Source organism: Schistocerca serialis, chromosome 5 (genome assembly GCF_023864345.2).
Source record: "Schistocerca serialis cubense isolate TAMUIC-IGC-003099 chromosome 5, iqSchSeri2.2, whole genome shotgun sequence".
Lineage (NCBI taxonomy): Eukaryota > Metazoa > Arthropoda > Insecta > Orthoptera > Acrididae > Schistocerca > Schistocerca serialis.
In genome coordinates, this window is record NC_064642.1 from 788,766,232 (window position 1) to 788,778,819 (window position 12,588).

General features: G+C 44.8%; 1 protein-coding gene across 1 annotated transcript in view; it reads right to left on the reverse strand.

The window, feature by feature from the left end:
- LOC126481123 (discoidin domain-containing receptor tyrosine kinase B-like) overlaps window positions 1–12,588 on the reverse strand; it is a 255,085-nt gene that overhangs the window by 128,965 nt on the left and 113,532 nt on the right. Inside the window, exon 6 of the mRNA XM_050104660.1 lies at window positions 9,939–10,072. Coding sequence (XP_049960617.1) covers window positions 9,939–10,072 — 134 coding nt within the window. The remainder of the gene's footprint in view (window positions 1–9,938; window positions 10,073–12,588) is intronic.

Below are 12,588 nucleotides of genomic sequence, written 5' to 3' on the forward strand. Positions count from 1 at the left end.
CCGTGGTTAAATTGTATTTATCTTTGAGTGGCCACCTTTCCAATGCGGTGCGTGGCGTCGTCCCGCAATGTTAAGATTGGTTCTTAAGCAATAAGTGTGACGACCACTGCCCTAAAATATACTGTACAATCGGAAAAACGTAACACACGTTTCAATAATAACGAAAGTAACGGAGCAAATGAGCGACCAACATTCATATAAGGCACGAATACATGTCGAAGATTGTGTTCGGTGCCGCTGCAATACTGGAATCTGTCAACGCAAAGTGCCTCCTTTCCACTTTTTAGGCTGCGTTTCTAATTGCTCCGCGATGATATTACCCTCTGTTTCCAGTTCCTGATGAAGCATGTGGCCGATGGCGGTAGCGGAGCGACGCAATAGGTTGCGGCCGCTGTAATTAAAATTGAATTGCTATTGGGCCGCAGCTCATCATCACACAGGAGTAATTAGGCCAATTCACGTATATGAGTAATTGAGAGGCACGTCCGGCGGTCTCCCGCATGTCGATATCGCGATGGAAGCCCGTGGATACGAGACCACGTATCGTCGAACCGCAGGAGAAACGCTAAAAATTAACCGGACAGGCTAAGCTCAGCGGCGGCAGAGGAAAATTCTGCCAATAGCACTAGAGATTGTAGATGCAGATTTCCATCGTGATCATGCGCTGTCAACCTATTACTTCGTGCGAGCAGTTAAGAGTCTGCTCGATGTCAGTGACTGAAGTCATAGTATATACACTCCTGGAAATTGAAATAAGAACACCGTGAATTCATTGTCCCAGGAAGGGGAAACTTTATTGACACATTCCTGGGGTCAGATACATCACATGATCACACTGACAGAACCACAGGCACATAGACACAGGCAACAGAGCATGCACCATGTCGGCACTAGTACAGTGTATATCCACCTTTCGCAGCAATGCAGGCTGCTATTCTCCCATGGAGACGATCGTAGAGATGCTGGATGTAGTCCTGTGGAACGGCTTGCCATGCCATTTCCACCTGGCGCCTCAGTTGGACCAGCGTTCGTGCTGGACGTGCAGACCGCGTGAGACGACGCTTCATCCAGTCCCAAACATGCTCAATGGGGGACAGATCCGGAGATCTTGCTGGCCAGGGTAGTTGACTTACACCTTCTAGAGCACGTTGGGTGGCACGGGATACATGCGGACGCGCATTGTCCTGTTGGAACAGCAAGTTCCCTTGCCGGTCTAGGAATGGTAGAACGATGGGTTCGATGACGGTTTGGATGTACCGTGCACTATTCAGTGTCCCCTCGACGATCACCAGTGGCGTACGGCCAGTGTAGGAGATCGCTTCCCACACCATGATGCCGGGTGTTGGCCCTGTGTGCCTCGGTCGTATGCAGTCCTGATTGTGGCGCTCACCTGCACGGCGCCAAACACGCATACGACCATCATTGGCACCAGGGCAGAAGCGACTCTCATCGCTGAAGACGACACGTCTCCATTCGTCCCTCCATTCACGCCTGTCGCGACACCACTGGAGGCGGGCTGCACGATGTTGGGGCGTGAGCGGAAGACGGCCTAACGGTGTGCGGGACCGTAGCCCAGCTTCATGGAGACGGTTGCGAATGGTCCTCGCCGATACCCCAGGAGCAACAGTGTCCCTAATTTGCTGGGAAGTGGCGGTGCGGTCCCCTACGGCACTGCGTAGGATCCTACGGTCTTGGCGTGCATCCGTGCGTCGCTGCGGTCCGGTCCCAGGTCGACAGGCACGTGCACCTTCCGCCGACCACTGGCGACAACATCGATGTACTGTGGAGACCTCACGCCCCACGTGTTGAGCAATTCGGCGGTACGTCCACCCGGCCTCCCGCATGCCCACTATACGCCCTCGCTCAAAGTCCGTCAACTGCACATACGGTTCACGTCCACGCTGTCCGCGCATGCTACCAGTGTTAAAGACTGCGATGGAGCTCCGTATGCCACGGCAAACTGGCTGACACTGACGGCGGCGGTGCACAAATGCTGAGCAGCTAGCGCCATTCGACGGCCCAAACTGCGGTTCGTGGTGTGTCCGCTGTGCCGTGCGTGTGATCATTGCTTGTACAGCCCTCTCGCAGTGTCCGGAGCAAGTATGGTGGGTCTGACACACCGATGTCAATGTGTTCTTTTTTCCATTTCCAGGAGTGTATCTCATCTCTGTTTCACAGTCCAACTCAGTGCAGCTTATCGTTAAAAGATTTCTGGGTTTCTTATTCAAACTGTGATCCATTTTCTATCATGTCTTACCCCTTTGATGACACTGCAGTACACGTTGTTTCTGTGCTCTGTTTAACACGAAACAACAATTAAAGTAGCTTTGGTTCAGCTTATTACGACGAACAAAATACGTATTGTATAACATACGTACATTTCTTGTGAATAAAATGTTTTAAATCCCTCAGACGCAACATTTAGAATAAAATCCACGAGCTTTCGGGAGCTCTGTCCAGGACTACAGGCAATTATCCCTACAGTACATATCGCTAACAAGGTTTTTCAGTTTCTTCACCACTTCTTTTGTGTTTATCTCTTTCGTATATGCTTCGTAAGCTTCGAAGCGTAATGCAACCAAAATGCTGAATCACTGTACCACACATTGTCAACAGACGTATCAAAATGACGTGGGGTGTTAAACTATAGTTATGAGCGCTATTGGCTTACCTCTCAAATAGACTAAATATTACAGTTTTTATCCATTTTGATAGTTGTTAGTGGGTTAACCTAAAATACTGAGATAGGATATATCCTTGCATGAATATTGTTTTATGCCACTATTAATTAAGAAATACCCCAAAGGCTTTTTGCAGAATAGGTAATAAGGTTTGTCATACATTAAACAGAAATTTGACATTCAGTGGTATGTTCTACCAACATCACATAAATAGATAGCTGGTTCCGAGCACCTATTATTTAGAAGCCATAATTATGGATGGGTGTGTGTGTGTGTGTGTGTGTGTGTGTGTGTGTGTGTGTGTGTGTGTGTGTGTGTGTCAGTTTCAGCATCGATTTGATGTGCCGACCAAACTAGAAACACATATGATTTGTTTGTTACCTGAAAAATAAAATTACTGTGGGGCAAAAACAGGCATAGCATCAGTTGGTGGTGGTTTGTGGGAGGGAGCTACAATACATTCGTGTGGAAGTCATGGTTTGGCTGATTACTGACTCTCCTGATGACAATGAAGTTCAGCTTTAGACAAATTAAAGTAACAGAGCTGTATAGAATTTTTAGATGAGCGGTCTACATTGCGTAGACGTTTTGATATTTGTTTGTTACTCTTACCGACGGATCTACCTGTTGTTGGATCAGCAGTAGATGCAGCCTAGAGTTTATCTGTTCTTGCTCCTTGAGGAGAAACTAGAAGTGTCGTTTACAATAATTTTGTCTTATATTAATAATCATAGTGATTTTCTGACATTGTATTTCCATTATGTAGGCCGTTTTCCCACTTTTTCTAAGACATCCATAAAATTACTAAGATTTTGCGCTAGTATAATTTGTTACCTTGTCCAGCCTAATGAAAGACTGAGATGGATAAAAACCAGGCACCTTCAGGTAAGGCAGGTAATACAGATAAAAGATTATACAACACTAGCTGACAAACCCAGCGTTGTCCTCATATGTATTTATTCTAGTCTTCTCCTCGTCCATCTCCTTCTCCCTTCTCTCTGTCCATCGCATCCTTCCCGCCTCTCTCTGTTCATTGCCCTCTCCCCTATATCACCTCTCCCTCTCTGCCTCTCCACCTTTCTCCTCCCTCCCCCTCACTTTCTGTCCATCTCCTGGTACCCCAATTCTATCTCCACGTTATCACACTCACCCATTATGACGCTGGAGGTTCTTACCCCTACAGCATTTCTTTCCAAATCATAACTAATGTCTGTACCAAATTTGAATGAAACCTTTCTGAGGGTATGGATGTGCTTGTTACCCGCATATTTCACCGGTATGTCTAGCGAATTTTACCCTGTAGTTACATTTTCATACACCTTAATGTTTATGTCGTTGTATCTCTTGAAGTATATGCTGTATAATGATTTTTGTAAGTACATACTGTACATACTGGTATATGTCACTACAATCTACGAAACATGTTGTGAATTGAATTAGTTGTGAAAAACTAATAGATTAAACCGTCATGCATTTTGCGGCAGTTTCTCACGCATTTCAGTGTTTATGACGCTGTATATTCTGAACTATCAGATTTTTTTTTGCTGGATCCATGCAGCGGCATAGGTGGATGATGTTTGTGAAAAGTGTTGCGAATGGAGTTAGTAGAACACAAGTGATAAAGTAAGCCGTCATGCAACATGTGTGACCTATCACGTATGTCATATTTAACGTCCTGAATTATTATGTGCGCTACGATGATATAACTTTGCAGACAGATTCACTTGCAAATGTGGACACTGTCTGCGAAAAGAGTTAGCAGCAAGAAAGTAATAAACTTAAACGTCTTGCATCATGAGGTAGTTATTCACTTATTCAATGTTTATGACGTAGTATTTCCTGACTAAGTCTCGTATAATGATGTAATTTTTCTGGTGCATTCAGTGGTAAACGCGTGTGCTTTAAGTGTCATTTTTACTGCATGAACAGCGAAATTGTAGTAAAGGAAAAACTTCTTTCTTTCATGATTTTCTGCGGATCGATAGCAATACAAAGTCTCTAAGTGCTGTCATTCTCAAATACTGGATAACGTAAGTATGAGTATTTTCGTGCCGTGCGACTACACTATGTGATCAAAAGTATCCAGACACCCCCAAAAACATACATACGCGTTGTGTTGCCGCCTACTGCCAGTACTCCATATCAGCGACCTCAGTTGCCATTAGATATCATGAGAGAGGACTATGGGGCGTCAGCGGAACTCACGGACTTGGTGATTGGATGACACTTGTGTCATATGTCTGTGCGTGAGATTTCCACACTCCTAAACATCCCTGAGTCCACTGTTTCCGATGTGAAAATGAAGTGGAAACGTGAACGGACACGTACAGCACAAAAACGTACAGGCCGACCTCATCTGTTGACTGACAGAGACCGCCGACAGTTGAAGAGGGTCGTTATTTGTAGTAGGCAGACATCTATCGAGACTATCACACAGGAATTTCAAACTGCTACAAGATCCACTGCAAGTACTGTGACAGTTAGCCTGGAGGTAAGAAAATTGGATTTCATGGTCGAGCGGCTGCTCATAAGCCACACATCACGCCAGTAGATGCCAAACGATTCCTCGCTTTGTGTAATGAGCGTAAACATTGGACGATTGAACAGTGGAAAAATCTTGTGTGGAGTGACAAATCACGGTACACAACGTGGCGATCCGATGGCAGGACGTGGGTATTGTGAATGCCCGATGAACGTCATCTGCCAGTGTATGTAGTACGAACAGTAAAATTCGGATGCGATGGTGTTATGATGTGGTCGTGTTTTTCATGGAGGGAGCTTGCAACCCTTGTTGTTTTGCATGGCACTATCACAGCACAGCCCTACATTGATGTTTTAAGCACTTTCTTGCTTCCAATTGTTGAAGAGAAATCATTAGATGGAGATTGCATCTTTCAACACGATCGACCACTTGTTCATAATGCGCGACCTGTTGCGGGGTAATTAGATGACAATAACATCCCTGTAATGGACTGGCCTGCACGAAGTCAGATCCGAATGCTATAGAACACGTCTGGGATGTTTTGTAACGCCGACTTCGTGCCAGGCCTCACAGATCGACATTGATACCTCTCCTCAGCGCAGCACTCCGTGAAGAATGGGCAGCCATTTCCCAAGAAACCTTCCAGCAGCTGATTGAACGTATGCCTATGAGAGTGGAAGCTGTCATCAAGGCTAAAGGTGGGCCAATACGATACTGAATCCCAGCATTACAGATGGAGGGCGCCACAAACTTTTAAGTCATTTTCAGCCAGGTGTCCGAATACTTTTGATCACATAGTGCACATTATTTTCCCCTCCCCCTGACTCTTTGATAGGTAGGTGGTTCTCACCCGCACAGTGACCCCTAACGGAGAGGAAACGACACGTGTACAAGGATTGTTTGATGTCGGTCCAGTGGTTTTTGAGGAGGTGTGGTACATACGCACGTACATACACACGTACATCCATTTATATAAGTTTTATGGTTTTATAACTAGGTAATGCTGTACAACACACCCAAAGAGAAGCAGTTAAAGGTTTGAAGAAACAACCATATGTCAGTTGTAAAACACATGAACCAGCTACTTCCCAAACAAACTAGAAGTAATGAGAAGTATCTAATGTCGAATTGCATAATCTGTCCTAGAGTCACGCTGCGAACGTGAAATCAACAGCGACCGATAGGAAAGGAAAAATTTGAATGGGCACAAAGTAAGCCTTGTGTGAAATCACCAGGGACCGATAGGAAAGGAAAAATTTGAATGGGCACAAGGTAAGCATTGTTCCTGCTTACGGTGAGAAGTTGTATTACATCAGAAGCTAGAGAAACCACTCTGTTCATAATGTTCCTTACTGTACCGCTGTATCACACGACAGTTACACTGCGAAACAAAAGTAAAATGTAATTTTCTCAAACCGCCGAAATTGTCTCCCAGTGTGGCACAGAAGTTCGAAATTTGGCTCATACGTGACCTACAGCCTTGCTCCGTAATGGTGCCAAGTGTGGCACCCTCGGCCTCGGCGATGCGTCGATCAGCAAGGTGTCGACACGTGCGACATAAAGGCCGCAGCTCAGAAGCGCATTTGCGGGGTAAGGTCGATTAATGATGTTACATTGGCAACAAATTTCCCCACAATTCTGCCAACTCTTCCACCTGGCATACGATGGAAATATTGTCACACACACCCATTTCCACCATTTCACCATTTTTTTGACGATTCTACGTTGGAGGTCAGACCCGCGACACACAGCGTAGGAATCACGCGGATTTCGTAGGGATGGTCGAGGATAACATTTCAGATACAACGCCGCTAAGGATCTACAAAAAAAGGCTTCAGGGTAACGGATAAATGGCGTCTATACAACCACTCCATCCGTTGCGCAGTTGGCTCCCTGATGTTTCGTGGACGAAAACTACAGCTCAGAGGGCGATGAGCAACTGGATAAAGTTCTGGCAACCTTCGGTACTGCTGACGCACCCCTGAGCAATTCAGCTCTTGTTGAAGGACCTCGTGGGCCTGCAACCCCAAAAAACATGGTACGTTCAGAGCCATTCGACGAAATGCGAACGTGATCCGAAGCAGCAAAGCGTGCTTATGGTTTTCCATCCCTCTTCAGAGGGGGAGGGGGCGACACTGACACGGACTTGAATGAAGCGGCAGAGTGTCCTTTTGAAACCTTTCAGTTCCGCAACACCTCCGCACGTTTGTTGGGCACTTTAGAAGTGTTCCTGTACAGAGACAGCCATTCACTGACCCCTAAGCGCTGGCGTGACAGCCATCCTTTTCGACACCTTCTATATTTCGCGTGCGGCTTACAAGCGCTAGTTCAGCTGCGTAGCGCCTCTCGGCTGAGGTGTGTCGAAATGGTTGCCTGTCACACCGGCGCCTAGGAATCAGTGATGGTTCAAATGGCTCTGAGTACTATGGGACTTAACATGTCATCAGTCCCCTAGGAGTTTGAACCTGCCACCGTAGCGGTCGCGCGGTTCCAGACTGAAGCGCCTAGGAATCAGTGAATGGCTGTCTCTGTACAGGAACATTTCTAAAGTTCCCAACAGAGCTCTGCAGATGGCAGCGAAGGTGTTGCCGAATTGGGGTCTTAGAGGGTCTCTCCTCCCCCGAATCATATCACAGGAGGGCTCGAAACATGAGATGTGGAAATGCATAAACACTCGTGCTACTTCGGATCACATTCAAATTTCATCGAATGTCTGAAACGGTTCCTATCGGCTTTTCCCTGTACACCAAAGTAAAAGTTGCGATCCCGCTACTCTTCCAAAGGCGTGCTGTCATATTCATTGCGGTTGCAGGCCCGTCATGTCCTTATAGAAGGGTTGAATCGTCCGGGAGGTGAAATCAATGTCGAAGGTTGTCAGGAGCTTCCTACTGTTGCACACAGCACAGTGAACTCTCATTTTACACCGCGGGAAGTGTGGGAGTCAACGCTCCGAATGCCACCACCCTGAGGCCTTTACGTGTCTCTTCTGTGCGACGATTGGTGTAAAATGTGTTCTTACCCCACCCATAAGAAAATCGTGTGATTTCAATACTAGTCATCGCTGATCTGACCTCCCTGGCACAGGCGTCAAAAGAACGGGTGTGGCGACCTATCCGACGTATGACGCGTCCACGGTGGCGTTGGAGAGAAGTGTGGTGAAATGTGGTGGCAATGTGATTTCACTAACCCATCTTACACCTCACATGAGCTTCTAGGTTTCGGCCTTTTTGTCGCATGTGTTGATACCTTCGTGTTTGAAGCATCTCCGTGCCCGAGCGTCTCGTTGCAGGGCGCAGGGTCATTACAGGGGAACGTTGTACTTGTTAAGTACAATGGTAGAAAATAATGGGGTTTCGAATAAGTGACCCTCCGATACTGTGTCGCGCAGTTTAGTTACCCCAGAATTAATTACCCCAGCGCACTAGCACCCGACAAACGCCATAAAAATTGGCGAAGAAGATGAAATGTGGGTCCCAGAGCGTTGTTATGAACTGCTTTGAAGTTTGTATTTTTCTGGATCACTTGACAAGAACGAATCAAATACAGTCTATACTCGCGACAGTATGGCCCGTGCCATCAAAGAAACAGAAATCGGTGCCTTCATTACATCTCCACTTCCGAATACCGCATTAATTTTTGTGCTGCACTAAGTTGTTAAGGACATTATGAAATTAGTGTACAATCTTCTAATAAAGATCGTGGTTGGGTTAATCAGTAGGGGAATGTATTTGACAAGAAACTAAAGTACGTACATACATCATGTACGAACAAAGGAAAATGCAATTACAATTAATAATACGTACAGTCACCCGCAAAGTCGATAACTGCTTAGCGCCTTCGAGGTATTCTTGAAACCAAGTTTTCCGCGTATTCATGTGGAAGAGGCCTCCAAACGCTTCGAATTTGGGTTGACACCTGTTTCATGATAAGAATGAGTTTCCCGAAAAGAGATTAGTAAGAATTTTTTCGACTTTTGGATTCACTTTGCTGCTGGGCCACATTCTTCAAAGTCATCCATTTTAACCAATTTATATCGTATTACCCACTTCTGAACAAAACACTTTGATTTCCGCATGTATTCAGATGCCGCGGCATGACTCATTTTCTAACCTTTGTGGTCGCTACAGGGGAACACAGTCTCAAAAGGCGACGCGTAAGCTGCACTCACGTATCTTCTCGTATATCTCAGTCAAGACTTCAAAGCAAACTAATACTTCACGATAAATGATAACAGCCAAACACTTGCAGGGTAAAGATTTATTAAAATCCTGCAGTGGAGAAACATAAACAATTGTGCCAATTGTGTTCGCATCGACCCTCTGTCCATAATTATGTTGTATAAATGGAGGTGATGTTTCACCTACTGACGACGCCTTTGGCGCAATTTTTTATGTATCTCCACTGCAGGATGTAATTTTAGTGTATTTTACTTCTGATGAAGGTATATTTAGATATACCGAAACCGTGGTCAAGGATTTTAATAAATCTTTATGCTGCAACTGTTTGGCTGTTATCATTTATCGTGAAGAATTGCAACAGTCGCTGTTTCAGCCACGTTTAAAATCTTAAAGTAATACATTATGAACATTGCATGACGGACAACGGTTCCCTCTATTGTGCTTTGAAAGAACTATGGCGATATCTTTTACCATCTGTGGGTAATGCAGACTACTCTTTTACTCAACAGACTATACAATGTCGTTACGTGCCTCCTCGCAGGTGCCGCAATCTGCAACTGCGTCGCTGCTTATTAGCGGTGCTGAATCGTTACGCACCTGCACGTCTCTGGTGAACTGGTTGTTGCAGAAGATGTGGACAGCGTTGAACTCCCGCACCTTATCGAACTCGAACTTAATCTCGACGGGCTGTCCACCACGGCTGTCGTTCCTCCAGCCGACCCAGCCCTGTCCTGCAGAAACAAAAAAAAACACACGTTGTTCTCAGCAACTAAAAAATGAAACTGGCCTGTAGTTTCTCTACAGAGTGCACTTGGTGTCACACCTCGGTTAGTCAACAGTCACACTGTTGGTATGATTCATTTGATGATCGTTTACCTAAAAGAGATTTCCCCGTGTTTAATATACATTATCGAACACCGATTGATTGTCGTCTGTTTAAGTGACAATTCCTCCTTCCTTACACCGCTTCTGTTATTTCTGTTACATACGCTAAGTTTACCTAGAATCAGTTTTCGGTCTGCAGTGAAATAGCCAGCCACGTAGTTTTTTAAACTTTGGTTATGATGAAATTATTAAACACTAATGTCATGTCTTTCTGATATTTATGAATGATTTTAAGAAGCATAACATGACAAACGATGTGACAAATTTTGTAGATAAACGTTAAAATTAAATATGGGAGGTTAGAGTAAATATTTAGAGAAGATGAATAGCTGGATCAAAGGATGAAGCGAACTACCATTTAAGACACGAAAATCACACATCTCTAGCCGAAAATTGCTATGAGACACATCTTATGTTACACACTAACTGAAAGACAAATTACATGCATAACCTAACGTATAATGCCAAATAACAAATTAATTCATACTTCATTCCATTTTATAAAGTTTATCAAACCTCCAAGTCTACCAGGCAGTTCAGTCATTCAGAATTACTAGGGGAGTATACCTGTTTCAAGAAACCTTGATTATAGTGGATTAATAGAGCTGAATTTTAAAACTCTTCCCATAGGGACAGTAGTGAACGTCATGAATTATGCAAATAAATGAAGAAGATGTATATTGTGGAATAGTGAATGAAAATCTCACTGGGTGAGACATCCAGACGTATTACAATAGAGAAGAAATAGACGAGGGTCAGTGTGCCACTGACTACTCATGTGAAGATTTCAGATAATAGAGTTGGATAGATGACTACTCGTGTTTTGTAATTTCAGACATCCAGCGCACGGGACATGGCATTCAATGCCACATGCGCTGACGTCTCCACCTCGCTGCACAACGGTACGTTGACCATCGCCTTATGCGACGGTGGCACATTCCAGGGTCAATTTTTGGGTACAGGTAAAACTCGTGGACTACGTACGAGTTCTTCAAATAATGAAGCGGAAAGTAAATTTTACATGTCCGAGAGAAGAAATACAGCTACTGCGCGACAATATTTACTGTCGTAATATGTACTTTCGAAATGCTATTTTCTTTATGTTTGTATCACCGTCCAAACAGCGAGCACGCTATCTACGTACTGAAATTAGAAGCGACATGGAGGTACTTCTCTCTAGAGTACACGGCATCCAACGAAATTACAAACAACATCTCCCTGCATATGACCAACTTCTCCACCTCGTCCAACTACTCTACGAACAACAAACAGGTGTCGACTTTCTCTCTCTTTTTCCGTAGGCCACGACAAAGCCTACGCTCGTGTACTACATTCCATGTCACAAGTATGCTCTTTTAGTCAACCACATCTGCCAGCTGCCTTTTTTTTACCATTAACCATCCATATTACATGTAACACTAACACAATATGTCGTCTCGTATTTTGCATGCAACTACAGAAGTACCCTGTCAGCACTATACCCTCTCCTGAATACCTGTTCCAACACGCTGACGACACCGCCTTCAGCGCAACCCATCCTACCCTTCAATGGTCCCTAAGCCCCCTTGAACATTAACTTAACCGTTTCATCTCCTGGTGTAACAAGTGGTACCTCTCCAACAATCCCACAAAATCTAGGTAAGTATCATAAGAAAAACCACCCGAGTTTTCTCTCTCCGAGGCATTTACCTAACAGTCCAGAACGCCCAGTCACTATAATTGAAACACTAAAACACCTTCGACTAAAACTCGATCCGAAATTGACCTGAAATTTCAATCCACTAACCATCCAACACAGTGGCCACAATAGTCTAAAATTACTAACTAAATAGTCTAGTATTCTTCTTACGTCATCCATCGTAACCTTAGGCTGTATCAATGTTGCACGGGACTCCGCTCCTGTATTAGTTTACTACTGCCCCCAAAGGCCAGAGCGGTATGCTTCCTTATTCATTTAGTCTCGCCACCCGTCTCCTTCACCTGTCAATCAAATTGCCCCGTCTCCTCCACCACGTCGAACATATATACCTTCTTGAGCCCTTACATCCCACAGTCTCCTCAATCTTTGAGAAACCTAGGATATTCAGTAACCTTCCCCTCCGAGACGAACTCATCCTCGAGATTTAACCCTCCATCCAACATAGCTTACCCTACCCATCGTATCCCAAATGAAAGTTCTAACCCACCACAGCTGGGAACACAGTCCTGTCCCAATACCTGCAGCCAAACAATTAGTTCCTTTCCACAAATAAATACCTCATCCCTTTACATCCAATATCCTCCAGAAAACCTACAACACCCCAATTTCAAGCCACAGCTACCGGGAGTCCTCACCACAAAATCCTGATTACGATTTAGAACA